This window comes from Cyanistes caeruleus, chromosome 2, assembly GCF_971803275.1.
Source record: "Cyanistes caeruleus chromosome 2, bCyaCae1.hap1.1, whole genome shotgun sequence".
NCBI classification, from domain to species: Eukaryota; Metazoa; Chordata; class Aves; order Passeriformes; family Paridae; genus Cyanistes; species Cyanistes caeruleus.
In genome coordinates, this window is record NC_141702.1 from 96056671 (window position 1) to 96081272 (window position 24602).

Genomic DNA, 24602 nt, shown 5'->3' on the forward strand with positions numbered 1-24602 from the left:
CAAAATTTCTTGTTTGCTCTGTCCAGAGTGAGGTTGAGCTTTTATAACACAGTACAAGTAACAATAAAGTCCACTGGCTCTTAGAGATAACTGAACACTTACTAGCATTAAATGCCATCAGAAACGTGGCTCAGGAACATCCCAGTAACAGAACACCTATACTACTGTTGAGACAGTCTGTGAATTGACTAAATCATTACTTTCTTCATATTTGCAACAAACTCAAACCATTTTGCCTTTCTATAATGTAGAGAAGTTTTAGTTATTGCCATCTATTATACACATAAGACACAACTAAGACAACTAAGACAATAGTTTTTTTCAGCAGTGGCACAAGAAATGCAGAGTTCAGGTGTCTACAGGTTATGCAAAACATTTGTATGTAAAAGATGAAGAAAAGCATTATTTCCCTGCACTTTCTGTACAAGACATTACTTCTGTTCACTTGAGAGAAAAAAAGAAAAAGACAGGAGAAAAGGATTTGAAACACAGTCAATTTCATTACAGAGAATAAAAAAAAGGAGGGGACACATTTATATGCAGCAATAATAAATCAGTACTACCTGTTGTTATTGTGTGATCAGTCCTTCATTTCACCTACAATAGCCACTTCTCCTCTCTGCTGTACACCAATTTTTTCATATCCAACTTTTGCAACGTTTATAATCCAGGAAGATATTTCCCACCTTGAGAAAACTATTATTAAATGACTCTGCTCTGAGAGTCAAAAGGTGAGCCAAAAGGTGAGTTACAGGGTTATTCAACTTACTGGCCCAGCAGTCTGACTAAATCTCCTAAACAGCTGTTCTTTTCCATTTCATTAAGTTGCCTCTGTGTTGTCCATTTATAAAAATTGCAGAATTACTTATAAAAATCTGTATTTTTAAGGACTAATGTGTAACAAATAGACTTCTAATCAGTCCATGCCACCATTAATTAATTCCCATGCAATATGAGATCTCTTTTCCATTTATCTCCAAAACAGTTTTTTTCCTTACAGCTTTTTGCTGTTCACAGATGCCAGGTTGTTTGGAGCTACAGAAGTGAATTGACACTGCTGGTATAGTTGCAATCTTTCCCCAGTGCCAGGCTTGGCAACACTGCTCTACCGTCAGGAGGCCCAGAGAAAAATGCAAACATAGTCTGCTCTGCCTACTTGGGTCAGTTTTTACAAGAGCAAGGAGAAAGAACAGCAGCAGCACCATGCTCCAAGTCCCATAAACTGGTAGTTTTTAATCTGAGAACATTTCACAGCCCCAGCAGAGGAGCTCTCAAAGGTGAACTCCCTCTGCTTAACAGCAGGACACAGGCTTTCTACAACTGTCTCTCATTCATTTTCATATTATATCCAACAATATAGAATTAGTTTTCAGCCTGAAAGAAACACGGGAAACTGCCATTTTATGTCTAAATCAAGGAGTAAATATATAAAGAGTACAGTATACAGAAAGTACCAACACTGACATTTTGCCTAAACCTGCTAAAAATATTCTGGTATTGGTATCCAATATAATTTTAACATGTTTTTTGCCCCACAGCAACTCAAATAGTTGAACATTCCATCAGAAGGATGAACACATCCACTGTGGGCAGAATTATCTCAATTTTGAAATGCTGGCAATGCCAAAGTAACATTTTGTCCAGAAGTACCAAGGAAAGGTTTGTAACACCAGCAGCCACTTTAACACAATGTATATTTCCCACGACAGAGCTTCACAGCCTAAAGCATTTGCTTGTCAGCCCATTTCCATCTGATTCCCTCGTGAAGGAGGAACCTCTTCCTTCCCTTCCTGGAAGTAATCCTATTGCTTCAAACCAGCGTGTTGGAGTCTGAGACACAGAGTGTGTGCACTTGTTTCTGATACCTAACTCTGAAATCCAGAAGAACACTGAATTCCATACAGTATGAAATTTATGGGCATGTTTTCATGGTGATACATGAAAACAACTCTTAAAGTTAGATAAAAAAAGCTAAAAGTGTGAGTGTGTAAATTAGAGAGATTCTTAGGTCACTGGGTGAAAAAGTTAAAGTTTAGAGTTTAAGTTAGTTTAGAAAGCAGAAGACAAGATGGAGGATTTAGAATGCTGTTTCTTTTCCTTCTTTCTTCTTCATGTTCTTCTTCTAGAGGTTTTTGGGTAATAGGAAGTGATTGGTTAGAAAATGCCACAGTGCAGCACACAGGTGATGGGTCATTAAGAAAAATAATATACGTGTCTATTGTTAATTGGATAAGAATGAGTATAAAGACAAAAGAACTGTGTAGTTCAGGGCCATTTTGTATCTTCAAAGGCCAAAGTGAGCCACAAGGCCATTTTGTACCATCAGAAAGAAATGGGCCAGACTGCAGTGAATTGAACTTGTGCAGAAAGTCTGGAGAGACCTGCCAAGTTTTGTGATAACATCCTAATAAACACGAGAAACAAGATCCTAACAGGCTTTGGAGTTTTTGTCCTGACCCAGAGGACTGTGATAAGCAGGACTCCCCGTGAGGGAGTATCCCCAAGAAGCTCAGCTCAGAGAAGCTGAGAAATCCAGGAGTGAAAAAAAGTGCAGAAGAAGCACTGCAGCAGAATTGAGAGAGAAAAAAGAAACAAAAAAGAATTTTTAAAAGAGTTACACAGCATACATTAAAAAGCTCTTCACAGATATGGGATGCACAGCAGGCATCAGAGGATTCAACAATGCAGCCTAGAACCAATTACAGCATAGAACCACTGATCTATACCCCAAAATATTACCTTAGGCCTCCCATTATATATCTTTTCAAGAACACAAACAGATTTTTATGCTTTAACAAGATCACTTCTTTGAAATAATGTTTCAGCCTGGTTCATTCTGAAATAGTTATTAAATTACCTGCTGCACATATCTGTCAGTGGTTTTCCACATGTAGTAATACTCAATGATGCTAGTTAGAGACTTCCAAGGGAGCTGAAAAACATTTGTTACAAGTTAAAATGATTCCAAGAAATTGCAATGTCCACTTTTTGTTAAACACATGTTAAAATCAAGTATAGTTGAGACAAATACTAGAACCTGAATGCATTAAATAACTGCATTAGAATTCATATGCAAACAAACAATATTGCAATTACTAATACACAGTCTTTCCTTATAGTTAACAAGTATTATGGTATCACACATCCAAATCTAAATGTAATTTATTCTGTTTAAGCCCTATAGTTAAAAAAATTGATCAAAACAGAATGCAGGTTTCCATCAGGAAACACAGGAGGTAATATCTCTATAATAGAGTGTCAGATGGAGAATAACATTAGGACTCAAAAAAATCATCTTGACAAGACTGTGCTCAAGTCTCGTGATAATTTTACTCTTAAAAAATACAAAGGATACCATCCTTAGTTCACAGATTTTTTATGTCCTGTAACAACTCAGCTGCTCATACACTACCACCAGTTTTACATAAACTCCCACATCCTCTCAACAATTATCAAGAAACAAAAGGATGCGAAGGACAAATGTTACCCTGAGCAACAAGAGCGATACTGACAATAAATATTTCATAAACATCTCTGTACAAACAAGATACCTTTGATAACAACAAATATTTTGGATTCCCATGTTCATCAGTAAAATAAAAATGAGTTAACCTAAGTGTAGGGGAGAAAATTAGGCAATCATTTCTAATTATCACCAAATAATTTATTTAACTCCACAAGATCTTTCTATAATTTAAATTAGGATGTCTCACCCAAAATTCATGCAGTTTTTCTTCATAACTTGAAAACGTCACTAATTTGTGTGTTTTATTTTCTAGAGGTATGCATTAATGCAAATATTATCTGCTTTCTAGAAGTGAGGATAACGTTTAGGAGGTTGCAGAAAATACAGGTGTGGAAACTGATCTTTCCAACCTTACTGACCCCACTAGGCAGCTTTTTGCATGTCTCATTCCAAAAGACTAGTTTCCCACACCTTTAGTTATGTGCCTGAAACACCAGAGGAAGACCTTCTCAAACTGCCTCTCCCTGCATGCAGAAGCTCGGTAGGTTTTCAAGCTGCCTGATTCAGGGTCCGAGTCAGAAGTGCACCACAGTGTGTGTGAACCCCTGAACATTTACATTTGATCCAAAAGTAGCAGTGTATGAAATGCATATGCTGATGTCCCAGTAAGTAGTAATACAATTCAGGTTCCTAAAATCCTTTTGCTTTCTCAGGTAAATTATGCCTTGAGAGAAATCTTCCCGCAAAAAGGCCAGTGACAAGATGTGTTTGGTGTGAGAGGACAATGTAATGATTCTCAGTCTCCAGGTCTATATTCCTTCTGGCATGCAGGTGAAATGCTTTCACCCCAACCATCTGTCATTGTCAATTAGTGCATTTTAGCATTCCTTCCTGAATACTTATTAGCACATTTATGCTACAAATGTTTGCCATTTCTCTAGAAAATATTTTAATCTGTTTTAATTTTGGCTGTGACTCCAGTGCGTTCATTCACTCAGTAGGCTCTACAATTAAAGGAAGGTAATTAAGACGCTTGGACAAAATAACTGTAATCCTTTTACACTTTGATTCAAACTTTGGAAAAGCTGCCTAAGTATGGATAACCTGTATTCCATTTACCTATGTATTTGAACTGCCAATGAAGCTGTGAGCAGCCATGGAATAACATTGTCATTACCAAATTCTGTTCTTGAAAGAAAAAAAAATATACTCATCTGCATAACATTTTAGCAGGAGAAAATAAGCGAAAGCTAACAACTCTATAAAAACAGAGAGGGGAATTTTAAGTTTCTTTAGTTTCTCTAGGCTGAAAACAGACCAATAAAATCAGATCAGCAAGAAAAATTTGGTATTATAAAGCATCCTAAAATGAGCATGGAAATTTTAAGGCATGTTTTCATAATTTTCTAAAGCTGGAAAACAGTTGCTCCTGCTTTCTATAAACAGTTCCCATTCTTGATTATCAAGGCCTTTCCTGCCATATCTGAGATGTAATAGTTAAAATTTTGTGAAAACAGTAGATAAAAAAACCCTAAGAATTAACAAGTATAACGGTCTTATTGTTAGGAAAATAGTTGCATTTGGAGATCATAAAATATCCATTTTTTTTCCATTCTACCACTCTGGGATGTGAAATAATTCAAGCACATCAAGTAAATTGGATGAGCTTATAAGGTTTAACTTGATTAGGATTCACACAGAGTCTTAAAGATACAAGAACCTCTCCTACAAGAATCAGTGAGTCAACAGATGATGAAAATAATTATTCAAGAGCTAGATTGGTAACTTGATTACAAATGAGCATCTCCTATCTATGAAAAAAAAGGTAAAGACACCATTTCATTTATAACAATCTTGTTTACTAATATTTAGTGTCTGAAGCTTAATACTTGAGCTGCACTTTGAACATCAAACAGTGGCAGTTCACAGTAACTGCTGGAAAAGTAAATGAATCTGCCCTTTACAGAGCTGTCATGTAAGGGCTGCAATTGCAGCTGCTGTGCCCTGCAAATCTGGGCCGACTTAGAAAAGGCAGCTCCTCTAGGATGCAATGACTCAGGCAGGTACTACATCACCCTGCTGCTTCAGGAGACTGCTACCAACCCCTTTCTGCCACACAACGTGACTTTCTTGCCTGTCCTGTGTGGCACCTCTGTGTGACTGCTCAGGTTGCAGTTTAACCTCAGGCACTGCAGACTTTTATTTTATCATTAGATCCTAATGATAAAATAGACCTGAACCTGAAGTTCACACATACTATCAGCTCATTATCTTCTTTGCCCTTGCTCTTACAACACATCTAAGAGTACTTAGATATTTATCAATAAGTAAACTTATCAGCGGCTCAGATAACAGGAAAAAGTATTACTGTGGAAAACCACTGCTTACATGCTACATATTTATACCTTTTATACCTACCTCACCTTGCAGAAACTTTTCACATATCTGTGAGCTAAATCTCGAAGGACTATTTTCCATGATTACTTAAAAAGCAAATGTTTGTTTTCAAATCCCTGCACTTTTAGAATGCTACATTGCAAGTGAGAACACATAAATTTTACACTACAGAAATTAAGATATCCCAAGACTACACAATGACTAACATAATTGAAAGATTTCAAATTACATAGAATTAAAGACCGTGCACTGTTCTTAGTATCATATAAACTGAGATATAAAAAAGATGTTCTTCTAAGGATGTTTTTAAAATTACACTTTTCCAAAGATTAAAAGAAAAAGCAACTAAGAATAGATAATATCCCTGATAATTTAACTAAATTAAGCTATAATTAATTAGTTTCCCACATCCATTTGTGCTGCACTCTGACTCATGGTAAAGGTGCCCTCAGCAGGCTACACAATTCTATCACCAGATCTGTGTATGTCTCATGCTTTGGGAGGAGACCAGGGGAAAAAAGCTGCATATTGAGAAGGAATATTTAGTGAAAGAGGGAGGGTATCAGGACAAAAATTTTATCAGGGTATTGAACACTATAAACAGCTTCTAGAAAAGTCATTCAAGTATCTATAATTTGAATATTACAAATGCAGAAGCAATTCTTGCGACATGTTACTACACTGCTTCACTTTAATGTAGTAGTAGATAAAACAGAATTTACACAGAAAATAAAAATACTACATAAATACCAGACACAAGGCTTCTGCATACTTGTTCACAAATTGTGTTAGGACAGAACTTGTAAACAGCCAATAAAACATGTTATATGCTTAAGGCATTTTCAAAAGACAAATATTATATATTAGGAACCGTTTAATTAGAAGACATAGCTCCTGAACTATTATACAATTACAAATGAGAACAACTTGTCTCTATAAGAAATAATGAGGAATGTAGTTTACATTGAGATTTCTGTTCTAAAAAATTTATAAATATTATTTTTCAATAATATTTTCTTGAACTTAAAAGAGCCATTTCAGCCAGGATGAAACTTTCAACCTTATGTCATGAATACAGTGAACATTTTCTCCCTTAGGAATCTCAAAATTAAGCATGCAGATATAATACACCTATTAAAATGTCAGTTCTTTAGAAAAACAATAGCCTTCCCTTCCCACCTTCATTCAATTACCTGTTCCATTTCAAGTCTATGAAAATGAAGGAAAGACAGCTCAGCTCATTGCCAAGCCTCCTCCCACTGTCCTGCACTCTATCTTGGAAGGACTTGTACATTTACCACACAGTACCTTTTTTCCCCTCACAAAGGAGGAGGGAGGGGGAAAACTTCTGCAAAGAAAGCAAAATAATCTGAGCTCTCAGAATCACGCAGAATGAGATTAATGTGAAAATTACTTCAGTCATAAATAATGGAAATCCTTTGGTTCAAATCTTAACTTTTTCATGAAGCCCAACTTGAACATGGTACAACGGAGGAAATATTTTTCCTTGAAAGAAAAGGGCTCTCCATAAAATGCAAAAAAAATAAAATTGCAGCAAATTACTAGCAATTCCAGCAATCAGTGTTAGAATCCATTTAATTTCATTACTCTGCATTAGAATTAGCAAATTAAAGGTTTACTGCCCTATAGTCTGATACTTCAGTACAAAATTATTATAGTTAGAACATATTGGAAAACATTTCTTTTACTTTTCAGAACTGCCAAAACATCTAATATGTCAAAACAACTCCCTGGAGTACATTTTAAAAGCTATCTGAATACAAATTTCTATCTGCTAACCATAGCAGGAAACCCCAGCTTTCCAAAAACACCCAGGGGAGTCAGTCATGTAGCTGCTAATGAATTTCACTGGAAATTGTGGAAACACTCTGCAGAGTTTCTGGACCTTTTTCAGATGCTTGTTAGAGCCTTGTTCAAATCCTTATCAGCACATCTTAGCATGAGACATCCTACCTGATATTAAACCAATAAACAGATTCTCTTCTGTCACCATCTTTCCAAAAACTAGCATTGAACAAGAAAGGATATTGACTTTCAGCCAAATAAAATGTATTGATATGTTAATCACATGTATCAGCTACACAGATTTCTCCCCTAGCTAAACCTTCCAAACCTACAGAAAGCAGCTATGCTCAGCCATGGCAACACATAGCTACAGGAAAGGGTACTACTTTCATACTTACAAAGTCTTGTCGAATGTCATTGAAGTCCTTGCCATACTTTTCCAAAGCCTCTTCAAATAAACTAGCTTCTGATGCTGACCACTCTTCCATTTCATCTCTACACAAGACAGGCCCTCCCAGTGGCACTAGAACACTGATGGCACTGCTCAGATCATAGTTGTGTTTATGCAGTGTGTCCATTGCATGAAACTGGCAGAGACAAGGAGAGAATAAAGATGTGTTTAAATACACAGTAGTCCATCTCAGTTAATGCAAATTCAATATATTATTCTCTATAAACCAAGCAAGGAGCCTCAATTAACACTAAATTTAGAATCTATCTTGATATCATAGCTTTCTGCTGCGGAATATGAGGAAAATAAATGGTTTATTATTTTATCTGGGAAAGGAAATACCTTGGTAAAATGTTTACCAAAAACAACATTAGTTTATTAGTACTAGCAAACATTTCTAAAGAATCTCTTATTGGTAAAAATTGGTTCCAAGAAACCCAATAAAGACTGTGGCATAAATTGACTTTGGGGCCATTTTCAATTAATAGAAGCCCTAAATAGTGACTAAACTGCTGCTCAGACATCTATGAGCTCAATATCCTCAGTGCTGGCAAAGGAAGACATTTATTGTTTTCATTATCATCATACTGAAAGAGCAGCAAGATTTTTGTCTCTTGCTAAACACTGTTATCACAGACTGCTAAATAAAGTTTCTTTGGCAGATTCCCTTTCTGTTATTATAAAAAAGAAAAACAAAAAACCAATTAGAACAATCTTCCCACTGTAGGTAACAATGAATGCTCCCAATTGCTAACCAATGATGGGGAATATGAAAAGCTAACAAATACACCTGTCAAGAAAATGAGCAGCACACAAGAAGCATTTCTGACTCAGCGTCCCAAAAGACCCCATCAGCACAATCCAACTGGCTGTGCTGAAGGAGGCATCAGAGTTATAAGTGTATTGATGTTTGTGACTCTGTATCAGTCTCCTTCCAATGTGTCCCACCACAGTGCGTAGCATGTAAACTCTCACAAACCCAGCTATGAGAAAACCTTGCAAGGAGGGAACACTCCTGCATTGTGTCAGTACAGCAATTCCAGCTGAGCTTCTGCATACAAAACTACTGCAAATAATGGATTTCTCTTGTTTTTTGCCATCTTCTATCAATGACTATTGTCTTTCTCCCGTGTTTATTTTAAGTCTTTGAGTGCTATCAAGCACCAGATTCTGTAATTGTTTTGTCTTCAAGAAGCAATGTCACTATTATCCTGCAATGGTTCAATCAAATTCACCAGCCTGGAGAAAAGGCATTATTAAGATCAAGTATTCTAATATGAAAATATGTAACATAATGCCTAAAATCCACCAGCTTCATATTAGAGACGTACAATGAAATCACTGATTTATTATTTACCATTCAGGCAATGAGTAAGCCAGGTCTAAAGACTGAACTCCTACAGTAGACGTGTTACTGAGGTTTAAATCTTTGTTTAAATTGCAGCCCTCATAGAAAAGCAGTATACACAGGGCATCTTTCAAGCAGATGCTGAATCTATTCACGGTTACCAACCTTCACAAAAATGACAAGAGAAGTCAATACATCAGAATCTTGCTCTTGCTTTATGTTCATTTTTCATCTATAATAAACATCTAACTCCATAATGCTTTTTTTAATATTACTAAAGAAAAGATTCATTATGAACTCAGTGGGTGAGTGCTGTCTTTGCTGAGCTGTCCTGTAACACAAGACCACTGACAAATTCTTTGATAACCACTCTGCCTTCTACAGGTTTGTCAGCCCTGAACTGCATCAAATTTCCACCCTTCCCTACAAACTCTTGCCCAGAGCATGCTGTCCAGCACAGACATGGGGGCCCATCAGAGAAAAATTACTAGCCATGACAATAAGTGGCAACTTCAAGTCCAAATATAAGCAGGCAGAGGAAGAAACTTTCCACCAAAAGCTAAGGAAGGGCTGCATGGAACTGGAAGAGAGGGCATCCTGCAATCAGCTACACAACACAGCTCCCAAACTAGCTGCAATTTCAGACTGAACTGCCCCCAGCAAAGCACTCAAAGTGGAAACCGTGTGTGGATTCTCCAATTCAATCATATTTTAAGCATGTTTATCTTAGGAGACACATATATGGAAGTCTAATAAAATCATTAAAAAGACACCATTCAATATGCAAAGGAAAAGACTGTTCATACTTTTCATTTTGAAAAGACATCCAGTATGCAATTTAGGTCCCTACAGTAAAGTCACATAAGCTCTTCTAAACAAGCCCACCACAAGGACCAAGTGATTCCAACAACCTGCTTTGCTTTAAATGGCTCTCATGGTCAGGATATGCACTATGAAATACTTCTGAAACAGAAGGTCTTCCCAGTCTTTCTCTTCTTAGAAACCAATTTTCATTATAAAATAAAACACTGCCTTCGAGAAGACCAGAAACACAACTTTTAGTTGATTCTCATACAAGTCTTTACCACTGCAAGAGAAGCACATTTATTATCATCTAAGAAGGTAAACATACATTGTTTGTTGTCTTTAGTAGGGTTGTCTAAAAGCAGGGGGTTTCCTATCTTGTCTCATTATCTTCCCTATGTTTTCAAAATAAAGGAGCCTGCAAGCAGCCTCTCAGTTGTTATTCATCTGCAAGAAATGTGTACATCAACCCTGAATTTATCATTATAATCCAAGCTTTTTCTTTTTTTTTTTTTTTTTTAATATCAGTCTGTTTGCAGTTATCTGTGATTAAAACTAATTAGGATTAAAACTTAATTAAGAACACAGGAAAGCCACAGGTGTGGTGTACTGAAATCCCATTAATAGCACCTCAGGTGCAAGGCTTATCTGCCTTGCATTAAGAAGATAGATGGTATCATTTTCTTAGTGTTATGCACCTATATCCAAAGTATAAATGAGACACATCACAAGTTCTGCAAATCTCTCCACTAACTTTAACTGCTGCTGAAAATATGCTCCCAATTAACATGGAAATGTCTAAAAAGTTACTATTATAATGACAAATATGTCTTTTCTTAACTTAGAAGGAAGTATACTGCCAAAAAGCAAAAAAGTAGGGTTTTAGAAAGCTGAGGGGGTAGGAAAATGAGAAGAGACAGACACAATAATTAACTCTAGGGTGGTTCCTCTGATGCCTCATTACAAGATATGCCTTTCATTAAGTGTAATGGAACTTAATGGATCATTTGCAATGGAGAAACATTAACATGGCACTCAAACAAAGTACCCCTTTATTAGCAGATTGCACATGTACTTTCAAATGTGAAATTGCCATAAGGATAAATCCACTCTATTAATCACTGAATACAGTATGCAAATAAAGGATATGTAATATGTGAAATTTATTAGAAATTCTCAATCCAACAAAATATTAATAAAATGAAAAATGTTAAAGAACTATTTTGATGAACAAAAAAAAAGAATTGAATGTGAACAGAATTGTTTGTAAAAGGCATATTAGCAACTGTGAAACAAAAAATTCATTTTGAGTATTACTGGAAACATTGCATTTTGTTCCTGCCTTTATGATGCTATCATAGTCCAGATGAAATCAGTGTCCTGTTCAATAGCCTTTGAGTACACTTCAAAAGGTTATAAATTAAATATTTTTCTCAGCATAATAAAAAATTTATTTTATCTGGATTACAAGATTTGTTCCACTTATTCAGAGCAATCATGTAACTATGCAATGTGTGTCTTACAGCAGCACGAAGAAATACTAGCTGAAATATTCAGGTAAAACTAATCACAGTCTGAGGTCAATTCCCATTTCACTGAATAGCATCTACAAAGCTTAAGAATTAAGATATTTAGAAAGTACATATTTCCCTTTTCTCCTCACCACTAATTTATGGCCTATATGGCTAGATAATTTTTATAACCATTTTTTAACCTGCTGATACTGCCCATTCCCACAAAATTTTGTGCAAGTGAGTTCTAGGGGCTCTCTATTCATTTTGTAAGTCAGTGCCTTAATTATTTTAAACTAATCTGTTAGTTTTATTGAGTTTCCTCTAATTCTAATACTCCGGTATCTAGTAAAGAGCAGGTCTTCCTTAGCCTAAACTACACATCAGTGTTTAGGTACAAAAATACCTAAAATAGTAAAGCAACAGTGGATGTCTTTGGAAATCTAAGTCAAACTTGGTTCTATGAAACAGTAATATTTTTAGTCTCACACAGTGGTCCTGGCATACTTTATTTACTGTAGCACAGCTTCTCATCTCATACGACTATACAGGAACAAACCTGTGATCAATGTATCTTTCACTTTCTCTAAGAGATGCAGGTGCTTACATTAAGAGTGAACAGCATACTAAGGAAACAGTAGGAATAGTTTAAATGTTCTTTAAAAATATGCTTACAAAGTCATATTGCTTATCCTTTAGAAAATTTGATGGCATATACATGCAGTAAGTACAAAGTATTATGCACACAATTTTCAATCAGCTTTATTACCACATACTTTAAATGGCACTGCCATAATAATCCCTATACCATATGTATTATCCATTCTGCCACTCTTCTGTGGGTATCCACAGCTGTGGGTGATCCTCAACTAAAGCCAAGTGTTGCAGTGTGACTACAAGGGCAGCACTGAGAAGGCAAAATGGACAGATTTTCTAACACACACACCCACACACCTTGCATGGAGGTATCTAAAGGACAACAGGCAGATAACTGGGACTTTGGAGTACCAGATAGTGTTGAATTCATGGAGATAGAAGTTGTAGGATGTTTAAGAAGCCACCTACCAGTGTGATGTCTCGGGAAGCAGCAGCAGCACTCATATGTAAACTGGGTTGCCTGACAGAACTACTGCAGTCCAAGGCTCGAGCAAACGTGCCAACCGCACTGCAACAGAGGAACAGGAGGAACAGTAAATACACAGAAAGATGTCATCTCTTATATCAGACTGTGTCATATCTATGAAAGTGTCCTTTTACACATGGAAGTCACATACTGTCACTGTTAAGATTTCAGATCTTTCCTAACAAACAACAACTTGATAAAGACAAATCACTAAACACTGCAGCAAAAACTCTGACCTTCTGCCCCCAAAAGTAACGATGTATGTATAAGAACAGCAGCTCAGAAACAAAAGATACTCAGAGAATTCTCATGTACCAGCCTCTTGATGTATCAATTTTTCAATTAATTATGAAGTCAAAGGTTCTCCAGTTTGGTGTTTACAATCAGGACTATTATTTCTAACATTACAATGCTATAATAGTGCTCAAAAACTATAATTCAGATTAAAAAGGGGGTTCACCATGTCCCTGTGAGGAAATTAAAAATATTTTATTTACTTCAGTAGTATGTGCCTACTACTTCCATTAGTGAGCCAAAAAAATATTATCATATTAGCTTAGGCTAAGGTACCCCCCAAATCCTGGGGGTGTCACAGGCTTAAAGCAATAATGAAACAAATGGACCTCTCAACCTACTTAATTAAAGCATTCCATTATTGAAATGGACATATTTTTTCTAAAACTTTACATTCTTTTCCACTTTTATTGATGAATTGAACATGGCATCTATTATACTTAGACTGTTTCTAAAGTGTAAAATTTCTTGGGAGAGCAGTAAACATTTCTTGGAAGTATATCTGTGTATCATGCAGAGTGAAGGAAAAGGTGCATAGAGAATTTGACTGGGCCCAGCATATCATACAGGAAATGAGCAAAGATGGAGTGAAACACAATTATCAATAAATAGATCAGTGGTTTCTCCAGTACCTGGATTTGTATAATGACCCATGAAGTGCATTGTGTCACATTGCTATCAGAAAAAACCCACTTGTTGCAGTTATGACATAAGCCCTTCTAAGTTCAAAGAGCCAGTTATGTAACAGATGTAACACAGTGAGATTCTCTGGCATAGGGACTCAAGCCTCACTCAGAAATTACACCCCACACAACTTACAAGTGCAGAATTTTACCAATTGTGAATGCCACTGACAGACATTGCTGTAGCCAATAAATCTGATATTTATAAAAAAATGTGTGCCAAGACTTAAACTCACTGAAGTTATAAATGATCAAGGAGAAACTAATAATATGGTACGTTACTGCAATTTTATCTTGAGTCTCAAAAGATTTATTACTGAATGCCTGTTTCAGTACTTGCTGTGACAGTCTTACAAGTTAAGACTCAACAGCAGTGATTCAGACTCCTGGTATTAACTGCTTTAGATTTCTAAAGGCTGTGGACTAACTGATATTCAAATGTTTTTCCACAACCTTTGCCCCCTCTGTGGATGAGATGAGAACACACACACACACATTGTCTTTTATTTGTTTTGTTTTGTTTTGAAGCTTGGTAGTACATAAAATAGTATTTGCCCACAAATCACTCTGAAGAATAAGGTTCTATTATGAACACATTTCCTGACACTCTGCTAACCCCTTTCAAGATGTTGGCATTGATCAGGGTTGTAGCTAAGCAGTCTTTCCTGGGATCCTTCTGTCCCTACTGCTCAAACCAGTGAATGTAGCATGACTGCATTTCCCTTCTGCTGCTACCTGCTAGCTTATCTTCCTTTTGCATAATTAAAATTATTTTCTTTTGATCACATTTCTAAAATAAAGTCTGACTATGCTATGAACACTACAAAGAACATTCTCACAGTCACTCCATGCCAGATCAAACTTTGGAGGTTGACTTCAGAGCTCAAGAGCATTTTGTTGCTCAGAATGTAAAACCAAAATTTAGAGCTAACATAAAGCTAGGTTTCTTCTGAATTAGTGATAGAGAGGTAAGAACTGATGCACCAGTGGACATTACTTCCAGTATTGTACTGAGTAGGAGAAGACTGCAACCATCAGAAGAATGCTGTGTGGGAGTTTGGAATATGTGAGTGAAAAACAAATTAATAATAAATAAAACACATAAGGACAAAGTAAAATAATAAAAACAATAAAAAATAATAATAAAAACAGCATTAAACATAATGGAACGAATATGATAACAACAATAAGAACAAAACAAATGAATGATACATAACAAATGCAGGCAGTGTACCATTTGGGGTGTCAGTGGGGACAGGAGAGGGGGTGGGGATGTTACAGGGCACAAGATGGAGGGTCTGGAGGTATGAGGTGTGTGCATGTCTGTGGCTGTCTTGAAATTGAACTAACTTCCAGTTTTCCTTTCCATAGAAACTGGTGAAAAATGGTGAATTTCCAAATAAGTGTAGAACATTTTCCTGTTAAATAATAACTAGGCTCAAAACTAAATAGTGATACACACTGTTTTGTATAACGTGGCTATGCAATTCAGATCCAAATTCAATATTAATTATAGAAATCACTAAACTACCTTAATTATGTTTTTCAGTTAAAAAATACAGATATGATCTCGGTGGAAAGGTCAAAAACTACCTTTGTCATTCTTCCTTGCATGACTTTTTTCTAATTCTACCATTAAAGAATTGTTTGAAAAAATGAACAAAATAAAAAACTAAAAATAAAAACAATAAAAAACTAACCAGTGTCATTTCTAGAAGACACAGTATTGTCTCCACCTACCTAAAATAAAACTCAGTATTAAACCAACACAAGCTAAATGGTCACACCCTAACCACGTATTTTTCTTAACAAATTTTCAATATTAATGTTTCAATATTATTGTTAAGTTTCTAGAATTCTATTACTATTCTATTACTCTAGAAGAGTAGTTGTAAATAGTTAACTGAAATTATATTTAATTCAATAATAACAATAATAAACTGAGAAGCAAAAAAAATGTGCTCAGCAAGCTACTGTGTGTATTAATGTAAATTATTCAACATGTAATTAAAATACTTAGACTTCAAACAGAAGCCAACACTCCCTATATTTTCCAAAATAAGCTAAAGCCAAAAGTCACACAGACAGTGAATTACACTGGTGGTAGAGAGATGGACAAGACCAACAATTGGTATTATCAGCAGGGCGATCGCTCTCTGCACAGCTTGCATCAGCAAGCAGCCATAAGAGCTTTAAGGGTTAGACCAAATGATCCAGTGTTACCTTAATTAGGTTTTCCTTGGTTTAATTATCTTAAAGAGCAGAACCAAGAAGGTTCTCTCAAGGCTTTATAACAGATTGCAGCCGACAACCATACAAACAAAACAAATGGATATAGTCCAGTGCCGGGATCTAGGAATTATGGAAAAAATCCAGAAATTCAGCAAAACTCAACAAGGTCTATGTCCAAAACACTTGAGAGATCACTGCAGTTGCTATGCCCGTGTATGCTACATTTAGGCAAAATTTCAGATTAGATTCTGAGCACAGAAAATACATTGATCCAAATTTCTTACAGCTCAAGTCATTAAAGGAAATTACAGCTCAAACATTAAAGGAAATAATTGTTCAAATTGTTGCATAAGATTAATATCAGTGGTAGCCAAAAAAATTAAGAAGCAGCAAACACAAGAGACTGTCTTAACAAGCTTCCAAAGATTTGGTGGCTCATCAGTAAGTAGTTCTGAAAAGGGCTATTATTTGCCAAAGAAAATCTGGAACCACTGCAATTATACATTAGGATAAAAATAGCCTCTGTTTCTCCCAGCAGCAACAGCGGTCCGGCATCAAATCAGATCCAGAAAGTTCTGGATGCAGGCAAGTAACTCTCAATATTCTTCTACCTTGTATTCTTGAAAATATAGCCAAAACATATATCCTTCTCACTCTGAGGATGTTTATTACAAAACTGTTTGCCTTTTGAAAAAGCTGCTCATCTGTTTCAGTGATTCCAGACAAGTAGTGGGTATACTCTGGACAAAGCTGTTGGAAGTGAACCACATCTGTGCACACATGAATCTGCAAATCCACAGTTCTCTGCAAATACTTGCAAACTAATGAATGAGACCTATGCCTCACCTCTGAGCTAGTATTTTTGAGGAAGACAATTAAAGTGATATTTGGTGGGCTTCTACATATTAGGAAGGATTTTTGTTTTTTTTCTTTTTTACTCCAGTGTTCTTCTTCACTGTAAATTAGAAACAGTCCTCGTACACTGCTCTAAATTTTATAAACAGAAAATCAGTATCTGATTGCTCTTTAAGAGAGTGTTGTGATACTTAAAATATTGAAAAGAACAAAAAAATGTATCTTCAGTTAAGACATATGTAAGCACCCAGATATTAATTTAAAACCAAAAATACACCTGAGATTTTTACTACTCAATTTTGCAAAATCTGACCTGCAGAACATATTTGAAGTAAAATGATGCTGTTACAAAAGACTTTTTTTTTACATTTCTAAGCAACTGCCTGTACAGTGCTATGTTTCATTATTATCACTTCAAGTATTTACAGGACAAAGGGAGATGGCATGATAAACATGAAAAGTCACCTGTCACTATTCTTTTGCTGAAAGATTCTGAAAGTTAGAGTAAGTGTGGCATGATATATAAATGTATGATATCACCAACCTTTACTTTCATTGTTGTATGAATAGAAATGAAGCATATGTGAAATCTTTCTTATTCAACAGATTCTGATAGGTAAAAGTAGTTTAATTCATGGGAAGTTATTAAAGGCATCATCCGTATGCCATCCTGCAATTTCACAGTCACAGAGGAGGAGATGCACAGCCCTCTAAAAGCAGGTCCACAAAAACTCTGCTATGGAAATTTATTCTTTATACTGCAACAGATCAAAGCTCATAAAAAAATAAAAAATAAAATTCAGCTCCAAGTTTGAATTAGTTCTTTTCAAATTAATTTGGGTCAAGTAGTACAGTAATACAAAATGCACAAAGGAATAAACATATATTAGCCAGGCATGACAGACAGGCAGAAACATAGAATTTTTGATACACCTGGTAAACTTGATGTGAATGTATTTTTCTTTTTTACCAAACCATCTGCCTACCATTAGACGCTGTAATTCACCCTGCTAGCAAACATCCAGTTTTGTCAGCACAGCAATGGCATCAAGAGTTTTCACCACTTTTGCTGCCTAATTTTATGTTGCAATTCTGCCATTAAATTTAATTACCTCTTTAATGAACTTCAATTCCTTTTACTTCTCAGCACCTCCAGAGAATCCAGAAGCATTGTAATACTGAAGACTGCAAACCGACGTCTTTTATGTATTTATTTTCATTTATGAGCTTTGGGACTCTGTTCTGCTGCCACTGACTACAGTGAATTATTTCACAAGAACAGAGCACTACTTTTTGATCACACCTGTAAGTGTTTTCATTCATGGTCCTCAGTTAATGAGTGCATTATTTTCCTCTGTATAATGAAAGACACCTTGCCAGTTGAAGCTGCATTGTGCTCCCTTCCCCGCTGTAAGATAAATCAATGTAACAATCACAGAACATCTCCAAATACACCAACATACTGTGAGCACTTTTAACATAGTAACCAACAGAAAATGAATATAATCACTGTACTAGAGCAAACACAGGAAGAAACAAGCTCTAATTTAACACAACTAACAAGTATTTTCCATTCTTCTGTGATTTTACAACAAAAAATAAGCAGGCATTCAAATGAAGAGAAATATGTCAGATAGAGGTATGTAACGACATTTTAATGTCACAGAAATCAAAGTAAAAAAATTTAAGGTAGAGATGCAATGCTTCAAGGCTATGTTAATTAGACTTCGAAACTCTGGTTTAGTTGGAAATAAGCTGGGACCACAAATGTCTGTAAAATGGCTTCATTCATGCTGAAAAATAGCTCCATTTAGAAATATATTCCTTCCCGAAAACTGCGTTGGTGATGTCGTTAGATGAAGCAGCATGAAAGAACTATGTTCTTAATGGTTTCACTGAATCATAAAGCACATAAATGGAACTAGAATTTACCAAAATGTGCCATGCAATGAACTGTAGACCAAATTAGCAGATAGAAAATTTAAAAAATAAAAAAAAAATTAAAAAAAAAAGAAAAAAAGGGTCATTTCTTCATCTCTCAGTGTCTGTCCAGACCACAGCCCACACCTCCTATTGCTTTTGAGACTGGGCAGGATAATTTTTGACTGTGAAAAACCAAAATGAAACAGGACGATTATGTTATACATACAATAGGAATGCTTTTATTTCCTAACACTGTGCAACTTGGGACAGAATTAGAAAAGGACAATAAGATCTGGCAATTAAATTAAGTACTCCTTGTGTATTACAAATGATAGGAGACTGACGGCTGGAGGAAACTGGGTATATTTAAATCAGTTCAAATTAGGAGTTTTTCAAATCAGCATTTTTATCTACTGCATTTTAACCAACAACAAGAAGTATCACATAGCCTACCAACTGGGTTCCTATTAGAACCCAGTCATACCCATAGATATTTAGTCCACAGGACCTGATTAGTTATGACTAAAGATAAATCTTCCCAAATTGTGTGGACACTAGGCCCATAGCACCAAGCTGAGTTTCAATTCTACAAATCCATTTCTGCTGTACTGAACTATTTGTTAATGTGGGCAGATCTAAATGGCTGTTGTAGCTTCTCAAACTCCTTTCCTTTGATGCTGGTAGACACAGAAGAAAGATGGCCAATGTATAGGACAGAAGGAAAACTGGTTGATGCAGTTGCATCTTCTTTGAATGCCATAGAAAATGCTGCTGGACTTTTCCCTGTCACAGCACAAACATTACCCAAAAGACAATTCAAACCCAGAATACATGAGTCTGAGGCCTCAAGCACCTCCTAACAGATGCTTTTGCTAGTTCAAACAAGAGTCCTTACCCAAATTATGCTTCAGTAGCAACAATAAGGTACTTTCAAGATCTGTGTGTCAAGCAAGACTACTTGGGGAGGCCAAGCTTGTGGATCCTTCTCCTTTATCCCAAATCCTCACCATTTTTTTGGCACTGTTACCTCTCATTTCTGCACAGGATAGGCATATTCTTCTACCTTTCTACCCAGGAAAGTATTGAATAGTAGGACTTAGTGAGAGGCCCAGACTGACAAGGCAAACCTAGGAAAAAGACCTCTCTCACCTGAGACAGTCAACAAACCTTGTGAGACTGGGAAAGCTACATGTCCAAGGTAAAAATACAAATATAAATGTGCAACACAATTAAAAAGAATATTTAAACACCTTCTAAAAAACAACAAAGCTGCCTGTGTGAGTGAAAAAGCTAAAGTATTTAAGGACAAAAGCAACTCTTATTTCAACTAGATCAGACTGGGAAAAAATGAGAATACTAAGTTCCTTCGACACAGCATCTAAAAAGGATCACTTGAAAATGCTTTTAGAATGTCAAACACAATAGCATACACATACTTAACGAAAATCACACCTGGGAAAGTATTTATGAAAAATTTATTCTTGTCATATTTTCAAATTTGCAGAACTAAACATAACCAGAGAAAGATCACTCCAACTGGAAATCCAGCAGCCAGTGCCCAGTGAAACCACAGTTAGGCTGCAGCAGAGCTGTCTGTAAGCACTGTTCACCACATCTTAATACCAGCTCTCCACTGCATCTTTTAATGGTCCTGTATAATAGCCCAGCATAAATCCTGTACCCACACAACACACTGAATTGAAAGCTGCCACCAAATCATTGCAGAACCATTTTTCCAGAAATAAAAATCTGTCTCAGAAGCTGCTTAGTGTGTCCTGTGAATACAAGTCTATTGGAGCTTGGAAACCATTCCTGTCAGCTGAAAAGCAGTTTCCAAAGGTGAGTGGAGTTCTGTACAAGAACATCCACAAAGCTGCACCTAATTACAGATGGCCATCCAAATACCGCAAGACCTTGGACAGCTACAATTAATCAGCCACGATCCACTGTAACAGAAACCATCTTTACAGAAATGTATCAGCTTTAAAAAAAAAATGCAGACTTGGTCAGAGCACAGTATTGCAAAGGATGTCTTAAGTAACAGGAAGAGAGAAGCATATTCTTTACGTATTTAATTTTCTGTTACTTCCCAGCAGGCTGCTTACTGCTACACTCCTCTGGGAACATTTTTGGCTCCACAGAATACTACTTCAGCTCCCCAGAGTAGCTGAGAAACAGTGAGTTGAGGAATTTTAAAGAAATGAATTAACTTTTCCAAAATTCAGAGCCTTCATGCAGACATTTCTTTAGGGCACACTACAAAAATCTGGCCATACTTCTCCAAGTATTATATTGCTGGTGAAAAAGCAGTTCAGATTCCTGGTTTTTATGGAACATCTACCAGACCCTGTGACTTTCTGAACACCTGTTAACACCTAAACCCCTCCGTGTTGTTTGAAAATCCAACAAAGACAGGGGGGAAAAAAAAATTAGTACTTTATAGAAGGGATGCAACATTCCCAGTGGGAGAGTAAGGAAAAAAACAAGTGGATCAGCACCTGAACTGTAAATAAGTAAATCAGCATCCCATATCACCATACACATAAGCTGGAAAATACAGAACAATTTCTTATTTATTCCTCCTGAAATGGTTTTTTTTTTTCAAAAGGGAGAAAAAAAAGTCAAAAACTAGAAACCATGTAAAAGGATTATCTGCCTAAGAAGATTTGAGATTACACTCTGCAAGCAGGTTACAGAAAATACAGGAGATGGATTTATTCAGGATAAAATCCATATGTGAACTGTGTTCTCTGTTATCACTAGAACAGTACCTTCTTAAGTATGAATTAGAGAAAAGGCAAAATCTGCTGTATCCTATGAATGTTGAATTGTCCTTCAGTAAGAAACCTACAAATATTTGAAGGGCTTTTTCTTTTTCAAGTAGAGAAATAATTTCTGAAGGTGTTTATTAATTCAAAGCACTTTGATGTTGTCTTCATAAATCTACATAATCATTTTAATTTATAAAATTGAACTGACTTGGTTTTTTTTGCTAATGAAATACATGACTTCAAAATTTTATTTCAATATTCATCCAAAATAATTGCACTGTATATTACTCAGCTTACATGCATATGTGGCAAGTTCTGCATCCATCTAATTTTTAGCATTTTCCTTATTTCTACTCTTAACTTCTGTTTTAAGTCATGAATTCCAAGTACTGTAAAACACAATTATTATTGTTATAAAACACTGAATTATTATTAGCACTGAAATTATTTACTCTGAGAGGAAAGCAAACTGCCATCTACATTCAAAATATCAAATTCTACTATAACCTGAAATACAAGGAATGTAGCAATATTCCAAAATTCACTTTTTTTCCCTCTCTCCTGTATTGGTAGCTTCAATAAATATACAAAGGTTCATGGTCTGATTTTCTCTTTTAGCTAACTGTGGGAAAGAGAAGGGCTTACAAAATGGCAAACAGGATGAGTAACACGATACAGGGGAATAAACAGTCAGTAGAAAAAGGAAAAGGATTTTTTTTTTATGAGAGGATTTTAATCTTACCGTGCTACAACTAAAAACTGGTCAATCTGACGGTCAGTAAGGGGGCTATCTGGATCCCATACTTTTACTTCCAGCTTTGCCTGTTCTCTGTCATCTAATTCTCCTGTCAAAAGGTAGATGGGACAAAATACTTATTACTCACAATGTTGCACTATGTTTAAAAGAGACTATGTTTAAAAGAGACATTGTACATTTTTAAACATATACACATGCACACACACAGAGTGTTTAACAATCATCAGCAGTTATCCAGTTAAATTCCATAATGCAGCATCACCAAAATAAATACCTTCCTTTAACATCAGCATTTCAATTTAAGGAGACATTCTTAGAAGGTGTAATATCAATGAACCTTATTAAAATGTTATTACAAAGTTGAAACCATAACCAAAGTAGCCAGTGGCTTCTTTAAATTGCTTGTCTAGTATATCAAAGTTACTGTTTCATTTAAGCCATGCTAAAATAAATTTTACACTTAATCAGCTTTAGAAATTAAATTCTACCCAGTTTGTATTCTATGCCCCAAAAAAATAAATCATCATGCAAAAATGCTGTCTACTGTATTTAAGCATCTTTTACCTTTTCAGCCACTACATTATCTGTACTGTTAATATAAATCATACCATTAAAATTGCTGTATACATCGACTAGTTCTATCCTCTCACAAACTAATATATAAGGTTGCACCACAAGAAAGTTAGCATAGACTACATTATCATTTCCCAACTTCATTTATGTGAACAGGACAATTTGTGTACATGACATGGCTAAAACGATGGGGGTGGTTTCCAAAATTTATTTTGCCTTCTATTCATTGTTACAAGAGTATGACATTTGTTCTGTATGGAAGAACAGTAAAGTGTGAATTTGATACAAGGATTCACATTCGTAAGACTTGATCTTGTCTTGCCTACTACACCAATAACTTGTTCAGTAAAATAAGAAATATTTCAGAGGCTGATGGAGGAAGCACCACATATGCCACCAGTACAAGGAGATTTACCTATGAAACGTAGCAAATACATTTGTAGCCATGAGAGATGGCAACAGTAAAGTCAGAATTGTTGTCTTTCCCTGCTGTTTCAGAATAGGAGTGTGTCCTTCCCTCAGCAAACATGTGAAAACCACTAATGTTTAGCTGGTTGCCAGTACTTCTCTGTGACTTTTACAAGCTACTGTAAGAATGAAAACCTGTTGTCAGATACAGCCATTCCACTCCCTTTGAAAATCTAGGCTGCGTAGGTATCTCTCTGGTCACACAGAAGATCATTTTAGTCCGTGCTATTTCTTATGACTTAATGAAAACAGCCAGTCTAAACACGCACAGTATCATCAAGACATGAATTAACCTGTACACTTAAGAGTCTGGAAGCAAACCAAGCACTGGCTCTGAAACCACGTCATATATGGTGAGTTCTCTAGCACATTGATTCTGGAAAGAAATTAAAATGTGGTATATATTTATCCCCAGCAAACACACAAGTTAGAACTGCACCATGCTGTCTGGCTAATGTTTCAAGAACAAATTTCACAGTCACATTCTCAGAAAAACATAGTAAATTACTTTATTCCAGTACACAGGCAATAAAGCATTGGCTGCCTAATGGGACTTCAGCTTCTGTTCAAGCTAATTCACATCCAGTACTGAAGACAAACTGCTAATTTCTGGCATCTTGGAAAGGATTTTAGGTCTATAAACTTATTCTATCGATTGCACACCTGTCAATACATTCATTTCTTCCATCTGTGACAGATACATTGTGGGTGATGTTCTACATTTTATAAATATTCTCTGAGTACTTCATTTCAATCTGTTAATATATAGTTTTTAAATATCTTTAATGTTAGTTAACCATTTGAGGAAATCACAGTCTGGAGATCAAGCATTACTCAGGTAGATTATACTTCTCACAAAAAGAAAATACACAAACATAGCACCAATATTCAATCAAAACATGCCACTCTTTGGAATCAAGTCTGCAAAAAGAATAAAAAAATTGCAATACTACAATTCTTACTTCAATTAGAGGTAATCAAACAATTGCTACTATAAATTTCTGCAACTCTTGACAAAGATGAATCTGAAATATTGCAAAGCAATATTTTGTAATGACAGTGGACATAAATAGGATACAAGCAATGGAATATCTATGCCAAAATAATCTAAAAACATATAACAATTGCAATATTAATTAT

The 24602-nt window shown here is 35.7% G+C and overlaps 1 protein-coding gene across 3 annotated transcripts in view; it reads right to left on the minus strand.

Annotated features, from left to right (window-relative positions):
* Positions 1-24602, minus strand: part of MTA3 (metastasis associated 1 family member 3) — a 132590-nt gene that overhangs the window by 57952 nt on the left and 50036 nt on the right. For all 3 annotated transcript variants that reach the window (XM_086878452.1, XM_086878453.1, XM_086878454.1), the window contains exons 7-10: positions 22407-22509; positions 12849-12948; positions 8068-8256; positions 2858-2932 (exon numbers count right to left, since the gene is read on the minus strand). In XM_086878452.1, the coding sequence (XP_086734578.1) occupies positions 2858-2932; positions 8068-8256; positions 12849-12948; positions 22407-22509 (467 nt within the window). The remainder of the gene's footprint in view (positions 1-2857; positions 2933-8067; positions 8257-12848; positions 12949-22406; positions 22510-24602) is intronic.